At 52.8% G+C, this 24,718-nt stretch overlaps 2 protein-coding genes across 3 annotated transcripts in view; both read left to right on the top strand.

The window, feature by feature from the left end:
• Positions 1-837: 837 nt before the first annotated feature.
• Znf683 (zinc finger protein 683) lies at positions 838-8,861 on the top strand. The gene is given in 5 exon segments (XM_005139238.4): positions 838-2,433; positions 4,235-4,905; positions 7,359-7,487; positions 8,484-8,742; positions 8,745-8,861. Coding segments are annotated over 5 exon segments (1,284 nt in total). The 5' UTR covers positions 838-2,261; the 3' UTR covers positions 8,798-8,861.
• A 2,889-nt stretch (positions 8,862-11,750) lies between these two features.
• Crybg2 (crystallin beta-gamma domain containing 2) overlaps positions 11,751-24,718 on the top strand; it is a 29,584-nt gene continuing 16,616 nt past the window's right edge. Inside the window, exons 1-4 of one of the 2 annotated variants that reach the window (XM_021232751.2) lie at positions 11,751-11,874; positions 12,615-12,684; positions 14,609-15,339; positions 21,888-24,378. In XM_021232751.2, the coding sequence (XP_021088410.1) occupies positions 21,940-24,378 (2,439 nt within the window). In that variant the 5' untranslated portion in view covers positions 11,751-11,874; positions 12,615-12,684; positions 14,609-15,339; positions 21,888-21,939. Of the gene's footprint in view, positions 11,875-12,614; positions 12,685-14,608; positions 15,340-17,439; positions 17,700-21,887; positions 24,379-24,718 lie in introns of those variants that run through there. The other variant, XM_040756401.1, reaches the window with a different exon arrangement.

Here is a 24,718-nt window from a genome sequence, read left to right as displayed (position 1 = left end):
CTGACTTTCCACAAGCACTGCACACTCATGGCGAGTGACTTTCCATGAGCACTGCACACTCATGGCATGTGATTTCCATGATCACTGCACACACATAGTGTGTGACTTCCACGAGCACTGCACACTCATGGCATGTGATTTCCATGAGCACTGCACATACAAGGCGCACAGGCATTTGTGTGGGCAGGGCACCATACACATACAATAATATGAAAACTTTTTTTTTTGTTTTTGCTTTTTGTTGTTTGTTTATTTGTTTTTCAAGACAGGGTTTCTCTGCGACTTTGGAGTCTGTCCTGAAACTCGATTTGTAGACCAGGCTGACCTTGAACTCACAGAGATCCACCAGCCTCTGCCTCCTGAGTGCTGGGATTAAAAGTCACTGTGCCACCCCTGCCTGGCTGAGACCGTGTTTCAAAAAAAGAAAAAAATCCAAACGAGATTATGCTTTAGAACCAAAGGGGCCTGGCACCCTCTTCTGAACGGCTCTTTCTTTCCTGGAAGCCCATTTAAGGCAACTTCAAACGTGTTGCATCTTCCTGTCATTTTTCACCCCCCCCCAGGGGATGGCTTAGACACAGGCACTGCTGCCCGTCTGCCCAACCTCCATCCTGCCCAGCCAGAGACGGCTGCTGTAGAACCAGGTGAAGAGCCCACATGTCCAGCCGGTGCCTTCTAGGACACGGTATTTGAGACCTAAGGCAAGGCTGGGGAGAGGGAAAGAGCAGGGTGTTGGGCGGGGGCTGAGACACTGGGTTGAGGATTTTAGAGTCTGAGGGGCATTTGGATCCACTTAGGGCGGGAGGGGGAGGGGTGAGGTGGCAGTTGCCTGGCTAAGTTGATCTATGTATTGTGTGGCCTCAGATGAAGACTGAAGAGCAGCAGGGTGCTGACTGGCAGCTGTCTAAACACTGGGACACCTTCTTGTCAGGCTAGGCAGGTGGTACCTGGGGCCTCTCCCTCTCTAGGAACTCACCCCTGCTGAGGGAGTTGACCCTGGAAGAGCCAAGGTTCCCAAGACCCCAATGTTTCCCAGAAAAGCTACCTAGGTGAGCCTGGGTGGTGGGAGCCTCTGGTTGCTATGGTCCCGTTCTCTATGGAAAAGGCAGGCTCCCCAATTCTCGATGGTCTCAAGGGATCTAGAATGCTCCCCCAGAGCCCCCATAAGGGCTTTGCTCCTCATTTAATATCCTTTCTACACCTTCCAGGGAAGTGTCATTAGCTTCTACATGGCAGGACTAAGACAGTTTGTCACACATTGGCTAGGACCATATCCATTTCTCTTTACTTTTATTTGAGACAAGGTCTTAATAGCCTTGACCTCCCTGTATAGCCATGGATGTCCTTATAGTCCCGATCCTCCCTCCTCTATCTTCCGGGTGCTGGGATTACAGTTTATGTGTGGCTGAGATGGAACCCAAGGCGTGTACTCTACCAACTGAGCCCCATCTGCAGTCCCTAGCCCTCGGCTTCTCATGTAGAGACTCCGAGGCCAGGAAGAAAGCGACCTGCTTCCAGCCTCTCCTCACAGTGAGTGTGCCAGTGCTGGAACCCAGCCTTTACAGCTCCCTTTGACTCCCATCTCCCCGTCTGGTAGTGGGAGCCTGAAGGGAACACCAGCCGCCTGGTTGGGTTGTTACCACAATACAAAGGCTCTGGGCTTCCAGCTCTGTCAAGATGACCAGGTAGTATGGGACATGCCCTTCTCTCTGAAAATGCCTGCCCAATTAAGAGGAAGGGTGGAATGCTTGAATGGGCTGGGCAGAGGTGCCAGAGGCCCTGTGTATATGCTTCAGGGACTCAGATTGTCCTAAAGGTAAGAAGAGGGAAAGGCCACGCAGAATGTGTGGGTGACCATGGCCTTGGACTTTAGTGGGGGCTCAGAAGCATCCTGTGGTCTTTGCAGTCTTGGATGAGGATTCCCCCCAAGTTTATCTTGGTCCTATCCAGAACAACACAACAGATGACACCAGGGTGATCAGAAGTAGGGGTGTGGAGGGAGAATGGGGCAAGCCGTATAGGGAAGAGGAGATAGTCTAGGGTCAATGAAAAAAGCCCTTGGACAAAGAAACAGTTGTAGGAGGGAAGGGAGCCATTTGACTGAAAGACACGGTGAGTGGGTGTCCATAGCTTAGCTTCTTACCTTTGGAAACCAAACCAGGGGTGAGCCTATGCCAGAGACAACCAGTCCTGGACCCTCAAGCCTTTCTCCTGCTTCCTAGGCCTCCTCAGCCAACTCTTCTCGGCCACTTCCAAACACAATGGATACTCATGACCTGTCCTGGGCCAACTGGATGTGTCCCTTGCCTCTGGCACCAGCTAAATCTTCCTTATGGGCATATCCACAAGGCTCAGACCTACACCCTTATGGCCTGCAGAAGACATTCCTGGGCATGACCCCACAGGGGCTCAGAGAGGACGCCTCAAATATGAGTGAGTCTGGGGCCTGGGGTTGGACCTGAGAGCTTTGTTGGTGGGTTGAAGGGGACACAGGTTTGGGGATGGGGAAGGGACTGGGACCTGTGTGTCACTAATGAGTATAGAGCCCCAGGCATACTTTCTTATCTCATTTAATGTTGGGGTTCTGGCCAGAGTTGCCCATGACCTTTCAAGACAGGCAGCTGGTGTAGCCAATCATCAAGGTGGAGGTAACACTGTAGGCCTGGAATGTTCGAGCTAAAGCAGGCTTTGATTCAGCATTTAGTTAGTTAGTTATGTGTTTGGACACTCGTGTGAAGGTCAGAGGACACCTTGCAAAAGTCAGCTCTGTCCTTCTGCCACATGGACCCAGGATATCAAACTCCTGTTGACAGGCTGGGTAACAAGTGTCTCATCTACTGAGCCAATTCCTTGTCTACTTTTTTTAGTGTAAATGTTTATTATGGCCAATTAATTTTTGTGTGTGCATGTGTATGTGGTGTGTGTGCACGTGTGTATGTATGTAACTGTAGGCCACACACCCATGTGGAGGCCAGAGGGAGGGTGTTCACAGTCCTACCCTCTCAGTCTCTGCCTTAGTCCCTCGAGGCAGTGTCTCTCACTGGACCCGGAGGTAGGCTTGGTGGCCAGCAAGCCTCAGTGGTCCCGCTGTCCTTGCCTGAGACAGATAGCTCAGATGGGCTTGATGGCACACGCCTTTAATCCCAGCACTCAGGAGGCAGAGGCAGGCGGATCTCTGTGTGTTCGAGGCCAGCCTGGTCTACAGAGCTACACAGAGAAACCCTGTCTCAAAAAATAAAGCAAAACAAAGATAGATGGCAGGAGCCCTGGACTGGGGATCACACTGGGCTTTGAGTCCGACCTCTGTCCTTTCGAGTTCCCCACCTTCAGGCACATCCGCTGCCCTGCTTGTCCATAGAGGCATGGTCTCCTTTGCAGCTGTTCTAGGTTTGTTGTACTGGAAAACTCTGAGGCCTCCTGGACGACAGGAACTGACCTGCTCAGTGTTTTATTTTGGGGCCCAAAGCAGGACCCTAGCATAGAACACAGAGTGAAACAGCACCTTAAAACTGACTGAAGGAGCCAGGTGTGGTGGTGCACACCTTTAATCCCAGCACTTGGGAGGCAGGGGCCGGTGGATCTCTGATTTGGAGGCCAACCTCATCTACACAGCAACTCCCAGGACAGTCAGGGCTGCATAACAGAAAGATCCTGTTTCAAAAAAGATGTTTTCAATGTTTCTTTTATGTCTTCATTGGTGTGAAGGTATCAGATGCTCTGGAACTGGAGTTACAGATAGCTGTGAGCTGCCATGAGGTTGCTGGGAATTGAACCTGGGTCCTCTGGAAGAGCAGCCAGTGCTCTCAACCACTGAGTCATCTCTCCGGCCTCTTCAAAAAATAATTTTTGATTGAGGAAATAATAGGGTCCAAGCAGATAATCAACTCCCCCATGGCACCCAAATTTATATATTTAATCTGGGACCTTTCCCTTAACCTTGAGTTTACCTATCTGCACACTTGGCCTCTCCTCCCCATGTGGTAAGCTGTGCACTTGACCCTCTCCCTCATGTCTAGTGGGCTGCATATACAGTTTTTTCTCCCTGAAGTTTTCAGGTGCTTCCTGCATCCTGGAAGCTTTTATTTCAGGCTTGGTAGCACTGGGGAAACTGAGTCCCAGAGGGAAGTGCCCAGCCCAATTTGCCTCATTATCTTGCCGGTTCTAGGCAGGCTTAGGAGAGAACAGATGTTGAGTCCAGACTGTGCGGCCTAATCTCCTTTCCTTTCCGGGTTAGGGCTCCAGTCACCAGACCTGCATGAAGACTCTATGCACACTGAGAAACCCACTGCCAAGGACTCACTGAACAGAGATGAGACGGGGAACCAGCTGGATAGAGGCTCCTGCCTACCCCTCCCTCCTCACACCAGCTCCTCCCCAGACCTCAGGATGGACAGAAAGAGCCCCAGTCCCTCAACCTTTTGGCCCTGGCTTCCTCCCACTGCCATCTCCGAGGAACTCCCTATCCATGCCTACCCAGTCTTCTCTGGGTACCCACTTCTCCTGCCTCCCCCTTATCTATTCACCTATGCGACCCTACCTTCTGCCCAATGTCCACACCTCTTCACGCTGCCCCCAGGCCCCTCACACCCCACTGTGGCCCCACCCAGCTTGCTTATGACAGCCAATGAAGCTGGGCTCCACATCACCCAGGAGAAGCCCCTGCTTCTCTCCTCGGGGGCTTTCCAGAGTGCCCGACACACCCTATGCTCCCGGGTCAGGGGTCAGAGTGCTAGAGATACCTCAACCTTCTCCCCAGGACAGGCTGTTGTGGCAGCTCCTGCAAAGCAGCCAGGCTCCCAGGCCGGCGTCGTAACCCTGCCCTACCCTCTGAAGAAAAGGAATGGTAAAATCCTGTACGAGTGCAATGAGTGTGGCAAGAACTTTGGGCAGCTGTCCAATCTCAAGGTATCAGCTTCCCGGGTCCCGCTGTCCCTTCACTCTTTAATGACTCTCTTGCCTTTCCCCTTGCTTCTAGAATCAAGTCCTGAAATCTGGAAGCCACTCCTGAGCACCTCCTAGGGCCAAGTGGTCTTGAGGTTGGGGGGGCAGGAAGGGGAAGGGGGGATACAGGATAAGCTAACCACCGTCTGGGTTTGGTGGAGCTCACTTTCAGTTTTAACATTCAGAAGACTGAGACAGGGGGCTGATAGCAGAAGTCTAAGGCCAGTTTGGGCAATATAATGAGACTCCACCTGTCTTAATTAGGGTTCTGTTGCTGTGAAGAGACAACTCTTACAAAGGAAGGCATTTAACTGGGACTTGCCCACAGTTCAGTGGTTTAGTGCATTATGCGGAAGTGTGGCGGCAGGCAGGCAGACATGGCGCTGGACAGGTAGCCGAAAGTTCTACATCTGGTCCTCTGGCAGAGACACACTGGCCAACCTTGAGCTTCTGAGACCTGCAAGCCTCTCCCAGTAACCAACTGTGTCCAACAAAACCCCGCCCACTTCAACAAGGCCACACCTCCTAATAGAGCCACTCTCCATGAGCCTGTGTGGCTATTTTCTTCTTTTCTTTTCCTTTTTTGAGACAGTTTCTTGGTGTAGGTCTGACTGTCCTGGAACTTGCTCTGTAGACCAGGCTGGCCTTGAACTCAGAGATCTGTTGGCCTCTGCCTCCTGAGTTTTAAGATTAAAGATGTGCACCACACTGCCCCCAGCTCTATGGGGCCACTTTCATTCAAACTTCTACACCATCTAAAAATAAAAAAATTAAAATTAAAAAAAGCACCAGGCGATTGTGGCACATGCCTTTAATCCCAGCACTCAGGAGGCAGAGGCAGGTGGATCTCTGTGAGTTCGAGACCAGCCTGGTCTACAAGAGCTAGTTCCAGGACAGCCTACAAAAATACAGAGAAACCCTGTCTTGAAAAACAAAAACAAAACAAAACAAAAACAGGGCTGGAGAGATGGCTCAGCAGTTAAGAGCACTGCCTGCTCTTCCAGAGGACCCGGGTTCAAATCCCATCACCCACATGGCACCTCACAACCATCTATATGAGATCTGATGCCCTTGTCTGGCCTGCAGGCACATATGCAGACAGAATACTGTATACATAATAAATAAATAAATCTTAAAAAAGAAAAAGAAAACAAAACACATTTAAAAAGCTAGGTGTGGTGGCTTTTAATCCCAGTACCAGGGAGGTAGAGGCAAGTAGATCTCAGGGAGTTTGAGGCTGGCCTGGTCTATGTATCCAGTTCCAGGCCAACTAGGGTTACACAGAGAAGCCCTGTCTCAAAAAATAAAGGGTGGTATATGCGCACCAAGTCTCCTCCATCCTGAAGGATTGTGAGATCACTTTATTGAAGTTAAAAATGGGGAAATTGAGGTCCCTAATAGGCAGGATCCCAAGGTAACCAGTTTTCTAGTGGGTTTGAGTTTGAATTTCAGTTTCTTGGCATCAACTACCAAGCTCTTTCCCAGACAGTATCCTCTCTGGGTCCCCAGTTAAGCTTCCTTCTTACTTTTGAAGATCAAAAAGGGGGAATGGGTAGGTTTTGGTGACACGAGACCACAGTCTTACAAACAACCTTTTTCAAGTGGGATCCCACAAATCAGGCTGGGTGCTGTAGGTGTCACTATACATCATCCAGCAGGGGATACCCACGGGCCCCTCCCTGTTAGCCAAGACCACAAGCTGTGTGCAGGTTAGGTTACCAGGGAAACCGCTCTACTGGATCCTCTGAGGAAGGGATGCTTAAGCCTTAACCTCAAACCATTCAGACAGCGAGCAAATCTGCGGATTCCCTGGTTCCAGCCACGGAGATGATGACTTAGCTGGTCCAGGGGTCAGCCCTAGATTCTGCATTTTTAAAAATTTGTTTATGTTATGGTGGTGGCCATGCCTTTAATCCCAGCACCGGGGAGGCAGAGGCAGGTGGATTTCTGTGAGTTGAGACCAGCCTGGTCTACAGAATGACTTCCAGGACAGGGTCCAAAGCAATACAGAGAAATCCTGTCTCGAAAAACCAAAAATGAGCTGCCATGTGGATGCTGGGAATTGAACCCAGCTCCTCTGGAAGAACAACCAGTGCCCTTAACCACTGAGCCATCTCTCCAGTCCATAGGCTTTGTATTTTTAGCATGTTCCCAAGGTCATACTGATGCTGCTGGTCTGTGAGTTGTACTTTACGTAGCTATTCTAGGCAATACCTGGGGTACCCCTTATCTGTCTTCCTGAATCTCAGCTACAGGGCAGACCAAATAATGAGAGTGTTCTGGGTATTGATAGTGTTAGAGGGAGGTGATAGAGTCCTGGATGCCAGCAATGGACCCTGCAGAGGGTGTGGGTGGAGATTTGGAGTGAATGCTGGGCCCCGTCAGACATTCTGGGCACCTGGCAATATTTCTTCCAGGTCCACCTGCGTGTACACAGTGGGGAGCGTCCATTTCAGTGTGCCCTGTGTCAGAAGAGATTCACCCAGCTGGCCCACCTGCAGAAGCACCACCTGGTGCACACAGGGGAGCGGCCCCACCAGTGCCGGGTGAGACCCTTGTCCTCTTCACATGTACGCTTCAAGTTGGTGAGGGATCCTAGGTCCCTGGAGGGGTGGCACCTGGGCCTCTGTTTCCCTGAGTAAATAAAGATGGAGAGGAGAGGGTAGAGGGTGGGAAGAAGGGGAGTGTGGAGAGCTCGTGCGTGCATGCCCGTGCTCCAGCTCTGGACGGACCACTGGGATATGTGGTGTTGGAGGAGAAAATACAGCTTCAGGCCTGTGCACAGAGAACAGTGAAGTTGAAGATCCCAGAGCATGCATGCCCTTCTCTACCTCCCTGGGTTGTTGAAGGAACCATAGCATATGCAAAAGAATCCAAACAGGCAAACAGCTGGATCAGTGCAGCTCCTTGAGTCTGCTCTCACTCTTTGGGAGGGCAGAGGCAGGGAGTCTCTTCCTTTTACAGGGGCAGAAATGAGAGCAATGTCGTTGGTTCTGAGTCTGAGCTCCAAAGTCAGACCACTGTTCAAGGCCTACCTCCTCCTCCCAACTTGTGTGGCCCTTGGCCAGAGGCCTCATTGCTCTGAGCCTCTGCCCTTTCACCGGGTTTTAGTCATGCTTTTTGGGAAGACTATGCAAGGTCAGCTCCTGGCTTGACCAGTTCCCCAGTGAGTGTCGACTACACCCACCGCCCCTGCAGCCCCTCACATCAGGGCTCTAAGCAATTGACCTTATTTGGTCTTCCCGAACTAATGAGGCTAGGAATCAGTGCTCATCTATAACTGACAGAGAAAGAAAGAAACTCAGAGGGAGGGTAGTCACTCACACAGAGTCACACAGGAATAAAAGGAGAATGCTAACCCCCACCTGCCAGGCTCTAATGTGCCCTGCTGTGGGTCCCAGGGAAAAACAATCAGAAAAGCTTCTGGGTCTGCCTTAACAGGAAGCTGGGTTAGGGGAGGTGTGTTCAGGATGGGTGGGGGTGGGGGAGAGGCCCTGAGCCCGCTGGAGGGCAGGGATGACATGAGTGCCCATTCCTGTCAGATGTGCCACAAGCGCTTCAGCAGCCCCAGCAACCTCAAGACCCACCTTCGCTTGCACTCAGGTGCCCAACCCTCCCAGTGCAACGTGTGTTCCAGGCGCTTCACTGCGAATGTTCGTCTGAAGCTGCACCGTGGGCTGCAGGCTCCTCGGCCCTATAGCCTGGCCAACATCCCCCTCCCCTCTCTCACCTGCCTTGCCCGGTGGCACCGAGGACCACCGGGTCTCGTGGAAGCATCACCAGAGAGGATGGGCTGGGATGTGGCAAGGTCAAGGTGTCCTCTGTGTCCCAGGGAAAGCAAGGGCAGCCAGCCTGAACAGTGGTGCTAGGGTTTCTCTGGGAATGGAGTGTTGGCAATTAAAATATTCTCTCAGTGCTGAGTCCAGGCTTCATGAGCATCTCCAGGGGAGGGGCGTGTCCCGGTGCACCTGCCAGATCCCATCCTTCACCTGGGAGCAGGGCCGGGCACACAGCCCATGTGGGGTGGGTACATGCAGCCATCCAACTCAGGCTGGGTTTGGGCTCCGCTCCTTGTCTGGGACCTATCTGGGACTGAGCTCTGCATCTCACCTCACCTATGGACAGTGCTGCCTTTCAGGACTGGATGAAGGCAGTGCCCTCCGTGGGAGGAGCGACACTGGAGGCAGGAGGACTGCAGCCATTTGGTTTTTATCAGTCACTTTAGCTGCCTGGTCTGATGGACAGAGAGCACCTGGAAGCCACTGAGAATGGAGCCAGGCTGATTTGTGTGCAGTCCAAGCACAGGACACGTTGCCCTCCTTCCTGAACACCTTTGATTGTCCGTGGGCTCCTGCCTACCGCTTTCCCATCTCAGTTCCTACTCAGCCAAGGTGGAGAGGTCAGCTGGTATTACTAACCCTGCCATGTCCACGGGATGGGGTGAGAAAGAACTGATGCTCCCATCCTCTCATGACCCAGGATCATGATGTCCCCTGTGTACCAGAGCACCAGAGGTCAAGGGGTAGCCAGCCAACTAGGACAACAAACAGGGAAGAAGCAGCCCTACGGATGACCTGTCTGCACGGGATCCCCTTAGATGGGCCAAGTGTTCCCTTCCTCCACGCATGAGCCAGGCGCCATAAGGTGGGAAAGCAAATTGCCCGGGAGGATCAGGTTAGAGCCACAATAAAGGAAGGCTACAAAGAATGACTCATTTAACCACTGTGAGGTTCTCTGGCCGACTTGCGGCAGAGGGCGCCAGTCGCATCTCTGTTGGTTCCGTGTGGCTTCCTCATCTCCATAAGGAGTGACAATCCCACTCCACGTGGTAGGTAGCTCCAAGACTGAGAGAACCCTCCTAGGGAGCTGCTCAGGCGATAGCAAGGTGGGCTTCGGCCCCTCCAGCAACGAAGGTCGGGGTTCTGCTCACCTTGTCACGCCTTTGGGGCGCGGGGGATGCCGACCCTTTAGGCTAGGCCCCACTCGGTTGGTGAGAGTCTGCCCCTTTCCTGTGCGCGCTCCAATCCAGTGCAGTAGCAACTCCAGGACCTTACTAGGCTCGGTCCAGCTCCCCGGTCCCGGCGGGTCCCAGACTCCTTTGTTCAGGTCCAGTTCCCCGAGTGCTTACGCAAATCCACCTCCGACATCATCAGAGGTGTGAAGTTGCAGAGCTGCAGAGCGGACCGAGTAGAGAGCAGGAGCCCTGGAGGGGGAGGTCGGTGTGGGAGTGTTCCGGACTGAGACCTGGCCTGGGCACGGTCCCCTGAAGGTGCACCTGCAGGCCCAGGACGCGACAACATCTGGATCAGGTCCCCGCCCGCGGTCCTTGTGAGCCAGGCTGCTGTTTGCTCAGGGGGACGGGCCGGAGGAGGCGCTTCCCTGCCTGGACAGAGGATCCGGGTGACACCTGCAGCCAAGTGCCCCACCGGCTGAAGCCCCAGACCATGATCTCGCCATGAGAGAGCCACGCAGAGGCTTCAGGGCTCGCCTGGCCCGGCTCTTGACTGGACTAGGTGGCCGAAGGGAGCGCAGGGGCAAGATCTCAAAGGAGACCAGACTCCCGGATAGGTGAGGGGAGATGGAGAAAGGCTGGGTGGGGCGTCCCTGGCCTAGGGGTATGCATTTGGGACTAGTGTGTCTAAAAATTTAATGAGAGTTCAAATCAGCATGTGAATATCTTAGAGCACAAAAATACACGTGGCAGTGTGTCAAGATTTGGATCTAAGAACTGTGGAATTTCTCCGTGGACTCCCCCCCCCCGTTTTAGAAGATACGGTATCCCCATGTATGTATGTAGAGCAGCCGTGGCTCCCAAGTGCTGGGATTACAAACAAACTCCATTGCATTGGACAGACAGTCTTTGTGCTTTTTTTTTTTTAACTTAAAGCAATTTTGATAACTTCCTGTCAGACAAGCTGCTAACCAGTGAGTTTTCCGCCCTCCTTCTGCAGCCCGCTGTGGACTTTGGTTCTCACATCACAGGTCAATGTTTCTCTGGCCTTTGTGGTCTTTTGTTGTGAGTCTGACAGATTCCAGAGCTGTATTTGCACTGTATTTGCCCTCAGATGCCATACATAGCTTTTCCCTGCCATCCTGGAACCTGGAGATAGCTCTAGACTGTACCCACAATGAACCTTCCTATGCTCCTTGCTTCCTGCCTTCCCTGAATGTTCTGAAGCAACCAACCTGGTGACCCTGTGAGCCGTGTATCCCTTGTGACTCAGATCCGGAAGCTGAGTTTCAGAGAAGTGAAGTCACCTACCTAAAGTCACACAGTTGGGAAGCTGTGAAGCTGTGACACACCCCTTAGCTGGCTGACTTCTGAACTCACTTCACCAAAAGCTCTGTTGCTATGGAGATGGCCAGATGGGAAAGCCATGATGGCAGACTGCTCAACCCATAGTCGCCGGCTGGCTGTGTAACAGGAGTAACATCCTTCCCCTCTGCGAGCCCTTCTTGGCAGTTGTTTGAATGGAGAATAGTGTGCCCTGTGGATGGCTGAGCCTGACGGCTTCTAGGGATAGTGAAGAGGCCCCCGTAGCTCATACGGCCCCGCATGAGCAGAATGTGTGGGTGTGCTGACAGTGCTGGGTGTTGGGTGTTTATATGTCTGTGCTGTTACTGGGCAATTTGTTCAGATCTTATCATGACGCAGCTGTCTTCGGCCTGCTGGCTCAGGAAGCATGAGGGCGTGGTGGGGGCAGAGGGGAGGGGTTTGTACTGCTCTCTCACCTTAAAGAGGGGAGGGCCCAGCCACTCTGTGCCTGGAAGCCTGGGTGCCCTGGGGTGCCCACACCCTGCCAGTGCTCTGCCACCCCCACCTGGAAGACACACCCTCTCCCTTACCCTGTCTGGCAGAAACCTGCCCTATAGGCCTGATAGCTTCTCCCCACACCCCTCCACATTCACAGAGGAGGCTGGCTTGGGGTGCAGGTGAGTCAGGAGGAGGGCAGGAGAGGGAATGCTGGTCCAGCGTGATGATACATGCACACTATGTATACAATTGGACCCCATTCTTACCAGCCATGGGAATGGGGCCCTGAAGTGAGGCACAGGCCTTTGACCCCTGCTGATTGCTCAGGAGAGGGGCAGAGGGATGGTAACACATGTGTAAATCTTTCTCCCACTAATGCAATATTTAATCAAGCTTTGGAGGATAGCCATGGCAACTTTGTTCTAAGGCTCAGTATCTGTGACTCTGGAACAAGTGGCTTGACTCTCTGCCTCTGTTTTTCTTATCTGAAGTACCTAGGCACTGATATTTTTCTGAGGCCTGAAAGTGATCAGTTAGGCATAGACCCTAGAGTTAAGTCTGGCACCCAGAGGCTCTTGGTAAACATGAAGCTCTAAACTCATCAGGGCACTATCCTCTTGTTGTGAGTGTGTGTGTGTGTGTGTGTGTGTTTGTGTGTGTCTTTGTATGTGAGTGTGTGTCTATGAGTGTGTATGTGTCTCTGTGTGTGACAGAATGTGTCTGTGTGTGTTTGTATGTTGGGGAAATGGGGAAGAAAGCAGAAGAGGCTGTTGGTAGGCTTCCTCCAAAGGTTTGAGTGGGTCATCCTGCAGAGCCTGGGACCTGGATTAGATGGGGGAGGGACCTCTAGACTCAGTGTGTGGCAGGTGTGGGGACAGCAGGATTCTGCTGATTCTTTTCTCCTGTGCTTCCTTCCCAGGCCCTGGGGTGGCCAGAGCTGCCCTAACCTTGCTCAGGATCAGGGCAGCAACAACGATGTCAGCCTCAAGGTAGGAGAAACCTTGAAGAGCAGGAGGCAGGGGCAGGAGGGCAGGATGAGGAACCTGGACTTGTGGGGGGGGCAGGAGGGCAGGATGAGGAACCCAGACTTGTGGGCCCTCCCTCTGCTTCCACTGCCTGTGTGGCCCAGGAGATCTCTCCCCTCCTCTGCCAAAGGGGACAATAATGCCTCTGTCAGGGCTGTGGGGAGGAATTCAGGGACAGATGCAGAAGGCCAGTATAGGGTCTGGGCGTCAAAAGTGAGTGCATTCGGTGCTGGCAAGACCACTCGGTGGTTAGGAGCTCTTCCCGAAGGCCTGACAAATCTGGTGATTCACAATTGCTTGTAACTGTAGCTTCAAAGACTCCAATACCATCTTCAGGACTCCGTGGGTACCTGCACATATCTGCACACAGACACATGCGTGTACACATAGTTTAAAAATAAAAGTAAATACCCAATGAGTAAGAAGGTGAAATGTTTAAAAAATAACAAAAGTGTGCCTCTAGCTCTGGAGTGCTGGGGGAGGCAGGCAGCCAAAGGGGCTGTTCCAGGGCCTCCTGATCCCCCTTGGCCTTCTCTTCTCCATTTCCTGACCTGGTCCTGCAGATGTGATACAGGGCCTGCGGCTTGGCCTTCTGGGTGGTTTCCCTCTGTGCAACGGGGACTTGAGCCATTGGCAGGACAGTTGGAGAACAAAAACCTCCCCCTCTGGAGTCACTCAAGCAGCCAGGTCACCCCTACCCCCCACCCCTGCTTTGCTCCTCTTCATGTAACTGAGTGCTCCTGTGTTTGGGCACTCTGTGTGGATTATCCCGAACCGTCTGTGTAACACCTCAGGAGTTGGGTGCTGCTATGATCACACTCAATTTACATACCTACGTATCAGGAAGTGAAGATGTGTGCTGTCTACCTCTGCTAGCAAGCGGTGGAGCTGGGATCCAAGCCCAGGTTGCCTCCCCGATCATCCTGTCTCCTGTATCTCCGGGTGTCTAGCCCCTGGGGAACGGAAGGCCGTATCTATTTCATAAATGAGTAACTTAAAGATGATGGAATCAAGCCATGCCTTTAATTCCAGCACTTGGGAGGCAGAGGCCAGTGGATCTCTGTGAATTCAAGTCCCGCTTAGTCTACATGGACAGCCAGAGCTATATAGTGAGACCCTGTCTTGAAACAAGCAAACAAACAGACAAGATGATGGAATCAGAGGCCACTGCTAGGTGGGACTTTTGTCCCTAGATTTGGTTCCCCCAATGTCAAGGACTCAAGTCCATTCTTGAAAACTGGTAGTGTGAGGCCAGTGTCTACTTTGGTCTGGGATCCTCACCCTCTCCCCCTTGTTCCCACAGTCAGGCTGGATCCCAGGGAGGACAGCAGACAGGTCAGAAATTGTGCCCCTCTTGGCATCAGGATAGTGGGCTCACCCTTACCTCCCTCGCGCCCTGTGCTTGTCTCTGTGTCACATGCATCCTCCCAGGTCTACTGTGGGGACTTGGGGCTGAGAGGGTTTATGGGAAGTGGCTGCAGGCCTTTTGGTGGCTGGGAGCAGGCAGAGGCTTCGTGTTGTGCCAGGTGTGCCTACGCATTCCCTTGTACCTAGATTGGGGCCAGAGACGGGGAGTCTGAGAAAGCAGCAGCAGGGTTGTGAGGAAGCTGCAGGGAGGGCCCAGCTGCTGTCCCTGTGCCTGAGAGGGAGGAGTCCTCACCCCCTGCTGTGTGACTCTGTCTTCTCCAGGCCTCACTTTCTTCCAGGGTGAGACAGGAGAGCAAGGGCTTGGCCAGGGTCTTGCCCCATTTTATAGCTCTGAGGGTCCTACTCAGTTTCCTGTGGGTCAAGGAGTTCGGCCAAGACTATTCAGAGGTACCTAGATTCCAGAGGGGAGATGGCATCACCATGTCCCTGTCACTATGTCCCTGTCTCTGCTTCCCACCAGGTCCAAACCCAAAGTCATTCAGAATGGGACCTTCAGGTTAGGAGCCATGGTGGTTTCTGGAGTCAGAAGCGACTACACGTCTCAGGGAGAGGAAGTGGACCCCTGGGAAGGCTGCAGAGGCCGGCTGTGGGCAGTGCCTGTGACTTGGCCAGCTCTGGCTCTGCGGAGCATGAGTGCCCAGCACCACCAGCAGGCTCTGGGGAAGCCATTGGTGCTCCCAGCCATCCCTCCTGCCTGGAGCCTGCTCCTTTGAGACAGGGGTCCCCAGGCTACACCTGCCAACACCCCCAACACAGAACCTCAGAGGTTCTGCTGAGGTCAGAGCCGCTCCGCAACCTAGAAGACGCACCCCTCCTGCCCCACCCGGTGTCCTTCCTCACAGAAACAAGGGCAAAGGGCAAGCCGGACACCCCAGGGCCAGCCCAGCCAGAGCCAGAAACCCTGAGCACTCGTCCCCGGGTCAAGAGGACCCGCTACCACATCACTGTCACCCTGCAGGGGTGCGGACAGGCACCTGGGGAGGAAGGTAAGGAACCGGCCAGACCAGCTCCCCACCCCTGTGGCCCTGAGGAATCCAGGGGCTGGCAGGAGCCTCCCCAGGAACTCCGCCCCATCACCGGGTGTCCAATCAACCTGCCTGAGGAGCCACAGCTGAGTGTTCCACAGCATCGGGGAAGCGAGGCCCAGCAGGAACTCAGAGTGGGCTGGGAACCTGGTTCTCCACGCAACAGGTAAGTGAGGTTGGTGCCTGAGGGACGAGACGGTGGGAGGGTACTTTGGCGTGGTGACTCCTGCTTGGGTCTCTCTGTCTTGTTCCTGGACTTCTCGGGCTTGAGGCTCCCATTCATTCGGTACCTTGAGTGCGAGCCAGCTGTGTCCACTCCCTGACTCTGTTTCTCTCTCCCAGGCTGCCTCCTAAAGCCCAGCACCGCTTTCCTCCCCTGCCCACCATCAGGAGGGAAAGCTCATCACGGAGAGGGTGGGCTAGTCAGGGTAGCCTTCCTTTTGGCAACCGCTCTTATTCCTGCATTCTTTGTAAGAGATCGCAGACCCAGTCTGGGAATGGGCTCCCAACCAAGGTGCTGGGTGCCCAAGGACAGGTCACTTAACCTCTCTGAGTCTTGCTTTGTTGAGTGGGTATGATAGTCAGAGTGAGGAAGAAGGAGGTGGCTAAGGGAACATGCTTTGAACTCCATTCAGCTGGGCTGCTAAAATAGCAGGGATGCTTATTAATTACACGCCAATGGCAGTGGTAATTATACCACCTGGCTCTGCTGGCAGCCACAGGAGAGGCGCCGAGACTCCCAAGCTTAGGTTTTTATTTGTGGTGAACTGAGTCTCCTAAGTCAGCCTGGTAGGCTGAACGAACTGGGGTCCTCACTAGGAAAGAGTCCTGGGCCACCAAAAGGGCCTCTGAGAAGCACCAACTGATGGTGGTGGCAGTTGTCATTAATGGTTGGTCCTTTTAAGCATGATTTCTCTAAATCCACGAAATAGGGGCTAAGATTCCATCCCCCCCCCCAGCTAATTAGAGTGGGGGACTGAGGCTGAGCAAGGATAAGCCACTCGCCTAAAGCCAACCGGACAATCAGAATTCAAACCAGGTTTGCCTATGCCCTAGCCACCCCCAGCCCCAGCCCGCCTGCCTTGTAGAGGGGCCTCTGTGCCTGTGCAGAACTCAGCGTGGCCTGTGGTTGCTGTGTGGAACACACTGTGAATATGACAATACTTTTAACAGAGGCCAAGGCATGGAGACCCGGTCTCCCCAACCCCCCATGAGGAGTTGGTGTGCCTGGTTCTGTGCCTAGTGAGGAGGACATGGGTAGTTCAGACTGGCCCTGAGAGCTGCCAGGGTAACCACTATGGGAAGACAGCCTGCAAAAGGATGAGGGGGTGAGAGGTGAGCTAGATTTGGAAAAAGACAGGGAGCAATGGTAAGTGGGCTGGGGAACACAGGGTTCTGATCGGTTGGGGTCTTAGTGAATAAAGACTGAAGTTGGAATCTAGGATCCACTCAGGGATGAAGGAGCGTGAATCCTGGGGACATTACCCTTCTGTACCCACTTTCTGCTCGAGGGTTCTCAACTAATCTGGGGAAAGGGTTAGAGACCAGCCAGGGCAGCAAGTGGGAAATGTGTAAGCTATGCATGCACCAAGTATGTATCCCTGGTCAAGGGTAAGCTTGTTCATGGCTGTGAACCGAATGGGTGTGTGCTGGGGATATTCGTTATGGTGCCTTTGTGTTTCATAGTGGAGCGTGTGGCTTGTATGTGGATGTCTCTGTGTGTTTGTGTCTCGTGGTGTGTGCCCATGTATGTGGTGGTGTGTGTTCCTGGCTGTTTGTCTAGGTGGGTGTCTATGTATTTTTGTGCTGTGTGACTGACTCTGTGGGTCTTTGGCGCTGTAACTACCTGATGCAGCATGTGTTTGGCACTATGTGGGCCTGTGGACTGGTTTGGCCTAGTTTGGGGGTGACTCACAGGTAAGCGGAGAGAATCCCAGGACTTGTTGGGTTAGATGAGATTTTTTCCCACACTCCCCCCTCCCACCTCCCTCCTCAGCCTCTCCCTTCCCATCCCCACACACCTTGTTTAGAGATCACAGGTCATCTTGCTAACAAACCCACTTGTGGACTGGGGCCCTTGAGACGAGAGGGCTCTGGGAACTGGCCCTCTGTTTGTAGGGGAGGTAGCTAGGTTACTGGGGTGTGTCTCCAGACAAAGACAAAAATGGGGAGCTATAGGCAGGCACATTCCAATACATGTGAAAAAATATTCTAGCAGTCAGGGATAGACAGGTGAACTGTCAGGAGGTGACCTCCCTGTCCCTAGAAGTATGCAGGTAGAAGCTGTGACCACATGCTTAAGGAATGAATGGCCATCAGGGGGTGTTGGCCCAGGGTTGGGCTGGGCTGAGAAAGGCATGGAGCTGATTGCTGGGAGGTCATCAATAGACTCTGGGCTGACTGCAGTCAACTTCCCTTGAGCTGCTTTTTCCTGGGACTTTGCTAAAGCCCAGGGGACTTTCCAAACTTCTGATCCTTTAGTTGTGGACTCCTGGGATATCAACTTCATAAGAAAGCTACCTTTGGGTGAGTCTGACCGGCACTTGCCACTTCACCTCAAATAATCAGCACTGAATGAATGAAAAAGTGAACGGGCAAGTTATAACTCGGGTTTTGCCATTGGCCATCGGCCACGAGGGAGGGGAGAGGAAGGAAGATAGTGGTTCTCCCTCAGAAATGGAGAGGGAACTCTGTGAGAAGGGACTTCAGGCAGCTGAGTGAGGGACAAAGCTCTGTAGGGGATTCCCAGCAAAGGACAATGCTTCAGACAGGTTGGGAGAGTTGGGCTGAACTGTTGTGAGGAGCTGAGTTCCCACCTCCGGTGTCTAGCTGTGTCAGTTCTTTGTTTTGTTTTGTTTTGTTTTGTTTTTTTTTTTTTCGAGACAGGGTTTCTCTGTACTGTTTTGGAGGCTGTCCTGGAACTCGAGCTGTAGACCAGGCTGGCCTTGAACTCACAGAGATCCGCCTGCCTCTGCCTCCCGAGTGCTGGGATTAAAGGCGTGCGCCACCAACGCCCGGCTGCTGTGTCAGTTCTTAACACACTCTGTCTGGAGAGGTCTTGGGAGTCATCTAGGCCTCCCCATGCCCACTCACAGACTGTCAAGGGCCCCACGGGCTCTATCCTAGATGCTGTGGTAGCCACCAGTGGTCCTGGAATCGAGTCAGGCATCCCTGGGCCTTTCATCTCTGCCCCTCATAAAACCTGAGTCACTCACTGTTGGGGCCACAGAGCAGGTCAAAGTTCTGGTTTCTTCTAGTTTCTCAGGAAGGAGGGAGGTAGAGATGGGAGAATAGAATTGGAGCAGTGGACCTGTTTCTCAGAGTGTAGTCCTCTTGGGGATACGGGCAGATTGCTCCTTAAGTTCTCTTGTGGGTTTTTTTTTAACATGAACCCCAGGGCTGAGATGCACCTCAGCTGGTAGAGTATTTACCTAACACATATGAAACCCTAGGTGGTATTCCAGCACTGTGAAAACCAGAGTCGTGGTGCATGCCTAAAATCCTACCACTCAGAGCCAGTAGAGGCAAGAGAACTAGAAGTTCAGGGTCATGGCTTGGGAGATGGTTAAGTGGACAAAGGTGGTCCTAAGTTCAAGATGCTCTTTGTCAACATAGGGAGTTAAAAGCCAGACTGGTCTACATGAGACCCTAAACCTCAGAGTGACCCCCCAGTCAGCCATGAATTACGATCATATACTTTCTGCACTTGGCTTAGGAAGCTGAGAAGAAGAGTCTGTATGAATTGGAGGCTACCATGGGCTACATAACCACTACCAGGCCAGTCAAGTTACATAGCAAGATACTGTCTCAAAACAATAGAGAGGCTGGCAGCTGTGGCGCACGCCTTTAAGCCAGTACTTGGGAGGCAGAGGCAGGTGGATCTCTGAGTTCCACAGAGTCCCTGACTGCTCTACATAGCGAGTTCCAGGACAACCAGGGCTACATAATGAGATCCTCCCTAAAAGAATAAAAACAAACAAATATTTTTAAAAAATTAGAGTCACCACCAAACCAGAGACTTGGTTTACCAATAAATATGTAAAGCTATATATACATATGGTGAGTTCGGAGTGTGGTTAAGCTCTTAGGATTGGAGTGCAAGTCTCTACTGCTGAGGTGTGACTTGTTCAGAGTCATCTGTCTGAACATTTTAAGTTTCACTGGCAAAATAGAAATGCTTGTTTATAATTTAGTAATGATTTTTTTTTCAAGGTGGGTTTCTCTGTAGCTTTGTAGACCAGGCTAGCCTCAAACTCACAGAGATCTGCCTGCCTTGAGTGCTGGGAGTAAAGGTATGCGCCACCACCACTCAGCTATGATTTTTTCTTTTCTTTCTTTCTTAGTTTTTTTTCTGTTTTTTTTTTTAGATAAGGTTTCTCTGTATTGTTTTGAAGCGTGTCCTGCGACTTGTGCTGTAGACCAGGCTGGCCTCGAACTTACAGAGATCCGTCTGCCTCTACCTCCCGAGTGCTGGGATTAAAGGTGTGTGCCCCTACTGCCCGGCAATTTTTTTCTTTTTAAAAAAACAATTTATCTATTTTTATTTTGTGTGCATTGGTGCTTTTGCCTGCATGTATATCTGTGTGAGAGTGCTGCATCCCCTGGAACTGGAGTTACAGACAGTTGCGAACTGTCATGTGGTTGCTGGGAATTAAACTCAGGTCCTCTGGAAGAGCAGCCAGTGCTCTTAACCTCTGAGTCATCTCTCCAGCCCCTATGATTTATTCTATTTAAATATTTATTATTTTAATTACATATATCCGTGCATATCTGTGTGGGGTATCTGTATGTGAGTGTAGGTGCCCTAGAGGCCAGAGGCATTGGATCTCCCACCTGGAGTTAGAGGTGGTTGTCAGCAGCCCAACATGGGTCGTGGGAACTGAATTTGAGTCTTCTGCAAGCGGGGTGTTCCCTCTTAACTGCTGAGCCATTTCTCCAGCCCACACTTTATTCTTCATGATGTCCAGTCTCCCCAGATTCAGTAGGACAACAAATGGAAAGCATTTGGCCAGGTGCCCCAGAGGGTGCCCTCAACATGTGGCTGCTGCTGCTATAGCTACCAAAACAGAAATTCCCAAACCTAGATCTCAGCGTTGGCAGGTGTTATTCATTGTCCCTATTTAGTAAAGGAGGTAATAGAGACTCTCGGAGATGGGGGAGGGGCTTAGCAAGAGGACTGAGAATATGACTGTGTTTGCCTAGCATGCATGAAGTCCTGGGTTTGCTCCCCAGCACCACATAAACATAAAGAAATAAGATCAGGGAGTCTAGAGTGTTGGCTCAGCCATTAAGAACATTTGCTGCCCCAATGGTGGTGACTCACACCTTTAATCCCAGCACTTGGGAGGCAGAGGCAGGCAGATCTCTGTGAGTTTCAGACTAGCCTGGTCTACAAAGTGAGTGCCAGGACTGGCTCCAAAGCTACACAGAGAAACCCTGTCTTGAAAGACAAACAAACAAAAACTAAAGCAAAAAGAATACTTGCTGCTCTTGAAGAGGCCTGGGGTTCAGTTCCCAGCACACTTGTGGTGCCCCACAACCATCTATAACTCTAAATCCAGATCCAAAGCCCTCTTCTGACTTCCAGGGGTTCCTGATGCATGTGGTGTACAGCCCCCATACACTCAAGCACGCACACACACACACACACACACACACACACACACACACACACACACACACACCATAAGTAACAGAAGATAGTGGCACATGCCTTTAATCCCAGCACCTCTCTGTTCCTCGATTTCTCCATCTATCCAGGGGAAAGAATGATGTCAGGGGAGAGAAATCTAAGGCAAAGTGCATCGTAAGCCCAGGGTATGTGTAGGGCCCGCTGAGACCCATAGAAGCAGTGAGGTCTTGTCCTCAGACCATTTCTCTTGTGACTCACACACATCCCTGCCAGTGTATAGTTACAGACCTCCAAAGGGACACTGGGAAGTTGATGAACCAGCATTAGAATGTTTTGCTTTCTTTTGTTTTTTGCTTTTTTCTCTTCAAGACAGGTTTTCTCTGTTTAGCTTTGGAGCCTGTCCTGTAACTAGCTCTGGTAGACCAGACTGGCCTTGAACTGGGGAGAGAGAGATCCGCCTGCCTCTGCCTGTCCTGGAACTAACTCTTGTAGACCAGGCTGCCTCTGCCTCCCAAGTGCTGGGATTAAAGGTGTGCACCACCACCAACTGGCCAGCATTAGTTTATAAAGTCAGTTTATGCTCTCTCTTCTACTGGATCTGCATAAGCCCTGTGAAGTGTGAACTCAGTCCTCCAGGCCTGAAGTGACCTACCTCAGGTCATCCAGCTAGTGACCAACAGATGTAGGAGACCCAGCACTTCTTGAAGCCAAACATTTCCCCTCAGCTTCTCTTTTAATAAACCTTGAAGGAGCTCCCCGGATAGAGATCCAGCCTTCCCCCATAAGCCAGTGGGCCGGGAGTCTCATCCTTTCTTCTCTCACCTGGGCTCAGATCCACGTCCCTTTGGGGACCTGGACAGAGGGCATCACTTGGAAGTGGTGAGATGAGCAGCTATGAGGCTCTGATTATCCAGTCTGAGTGGAGAGTCTCACACCCATTTTACAGATGAGAAAGTCCAAAAGTTCACGTGACTTGCCTGAGGTTACTTAGCATGGTCTGGACCTGGTAGTTGCTTTGTGTTTTGAGGGATCCCTCCCTCTACTCCCTGGTGCTCACCTTTCTCCCATTTTATCCTCCGCAGGGAGCCAGGCCACAGCGTGCCAAAGACATCTCAGGTTTTGCTGGGGCCCAATATGGAAGAGACAGCTGGGACCCCGGCTGGAGCTGAGGCCCGCGTGGTAAGTGCCACTCTGACATGGCGCCATCGGCCTCCTGTCCAGGAAGAGACCAGACACCGTTTTCACAAAGTGTCCCTGGTATCGGATGCCCGGAGGGAAGCCCCTCAGGAGGATGTGTTTGAGCGTAGCTTCCGGCGCGAAATCAATGGCTTCGTTAAGAAGGAGGAGGAGACTATAAATTGCCAAGGTCCTGGGGAGGAGCCTCGACCCATGAACTTTCAGAGCCATGGGCCCATCTTTTCCAAGAAATATATTCCACCCCCCAAGGAGAAAAGGCCAGTGGTGAGGCTGCAGGAGGCTCTGGATCGGGGTGATGGTGGCCCCCAGGCTCCCAGAGCGGACCCACCAGGAATGGGATCCGTGGCTAGGACTGAGTTATTGGTGCCCTTGCCTGGGCCACGTGAGCCAAGTCCCCATCCCAGTGTGAGTGTCACGGGTGGGGGTTCCAGGAACCGTGAGGAATGGCGAGTGACACGCACCGTGAGGACTACGACCACTACGGTGGTGGGCGGGCAAGTGGACCGCCGAGTGAGCAGCTCTATGAGCGTGGGGCCACCCATGTCAGGCGAGGCCCTGCCCAGAGGCCGCAATGTGAGCCGAACAGTCCGGGCAGTGGTGGTGAGCCCCAGAGCTGAGGACTCACCCAGCCGCAGCCAGGCCCTGGAACTGCTGAGCAACCTTGTAGCAGCTGAGCGCAGCCCTCCTGCCAGCCGAATCCCAAGGCTCATGGGACTTACTTCAAGGGGCTCAGCCCTTGGAGGCGCAGTGGCAACAACCCCGGGACAGCTACCTGAGACCAGCACAACTGAACTGAAGAACAGCCCAACCCCGGCTCCCGGAGGCATCCCTGTGAATGATCACCCCACTCAGAATCTAGAGGTCCCAGTAGCTCACCCCGTCCGAGACCAAGGCGCTGACTCAGATGCTAGGACTGGGGAATATTCAAGGCTACAGGGAGCCTCTAGTCCTGTCCTGCTTCCCAACCAGACTTCTCAGAACCATGTGCCAGCATCCCCTTCTCCCAAGCCCCAGGCCCCTGCCTCCTCCCTGGTCCATCTTCCAGAGCACCCAGTGGTACCCACATACCCCAAAGCGCAGCCTATGCCTCATGTCCTGCCCCCCGTGGAAGAGAAGTCTACAGGTCTCCCCATGGCCCCTGTTCTGCCCGTGGTGAAGGGTGGGGTTACAATACCCAAACAGCCTCTTAGCCCATCCCCTGTGAGGAGAAAAGCTGTCCCTGGCCCACAAGGCCTTTCTGCTCTGACTTCACCAAAAGAAAAGTTTGTTCAGGACCCTGAAAATGTGCCTGTTTCTCTTCTTACTCAGAAAGAGTTATTTCCGGGCCCTAGTGTTCCTGTCCACTCCTGTGCCCCCAAAGAGGTTGATGTTTCCACTGCCCCTTCCTCCAGGCCAACCAAGGTTGTCCAGGGTGTAGAAGGAGGTCCTTCCATCAAGAAGGAGGATGGCCAGCATCCTCAAGATAGCCCTTCCCTTTCCCTTTCTTGGAAAGAGACTGTTGAAGGCACCACTGTCCCTGCTCTCCTGACCCCCAAACAGGATACAGCTATTCAGAGTTCGCAAGGGAACTCTTTCTCATCACCTGTCCTAAACAAAGGTTCCCACAGCCCTGCCATGCCCCTTGCTCCACCTTCTTCAGAGGTCAAAGCGTCTCTTAGTCTAGAAGACTCTCCTGCCCCAAAGTCATTGGGGGCAGAGGCCAGCATGGAGTCCCAGCTCATCCCAGACTCCACTGAGGAGGATGGGACCTCAGAGCTATCTAGGGAGGAGGACGAAGCGGCCCTGACTGCTGACCTGGAGATTTTCCTGGATACTTTGCGGAGCATGGAGCCCCCTGAGATCCTCCGAACTCACCGATTGCCCCGAGCCCCCCGCTCCTCCTACCTGGCCATGTATGCCACGCTGCCTCCCATTGAGGAGGATCAGCTGGGGCCATCTATTCCAAGACCCGGTCCCCAGGAGGGACCTGCATCAGAAGAGGACGAGGAGGAGCTGGAGAACCCCTACCTGAGTGATGATGAGAAGCTTCAGCTCAGGCAGGAGAAAGCAGGGCCCAGCCCCTCTCTGGATCCCCACCCACCCAAGCCTGCTAAGGTCTCCTGCTCGCCTCTGGAGATGATGAAAAAGCATGTAGCAGGCCCCGAGCCTCAGCCCAGCAACCGGCCTACTTCTCGCCTGGGCGGCAGCCTTCTCTTTGGCAATCTGGTGCCTGCCAACAAGGATGCCTCTTCCCTGGAACCACTAGGGTCCAAATTATCTGCTCTGCCGCCCCATGGAGCACCAGGGGTCAGGAAGGTGCCTGGACAATTGCCCCTGCTCTGCAGTGAAAGACCACCACCAGAGAAGTCAGCACCTACCCAGCCACCAGAAGGGTGGGTGAGTGAGATCTTGTAGGGGCCTGGGAGATACCTGGCTTCCCCTTGAGAGGTTGAAGAGAGTGGTGTTGGGAGGCCGGGTCGCAGGAGGCAGGAGGCTTGGGTCTGAGCTTAGTTGAACTCTGCAGTGCATGTCACTTGGGGCCTCAGTGTCCATGACAGTGTAGTGGGAGTGTATAGATTCCAAAAGGCTTGCTGGTTCTGACTGCCTGGAAGCTGAGGAAGGAACATTTTCCAGCTCCTAGGACAGGGTTATGAGGCCCTGGGAGCTGGCAGCAATGGTGGTAATCTCTGTGGGCTGTATCCTTGGGGTGGAGGGCAGTAGCATGATATGGTATTCT

Source organism: Mesocricetus auratus, unplaced genomic scaffold (genome assembly GCF_017639785.1).
Source record: "Mesocricetus auratus isolate SY011 unplaced genomic scaffold, BCM_Maur_2.0 Super-Scaffold_100014, whole genome shotgun sequence".
Taxonomy (NCBI): Eukaryota; Metazoa; Chordata; class Mammalia; order Rodentia; family Cricetidae; genus Mesocricetus; species Mesocricetus auratus.
Note: the sequence above shows the minus strand (reverse complement) of the source record. Positions and strands in the feature narration are given on the sequence as shown.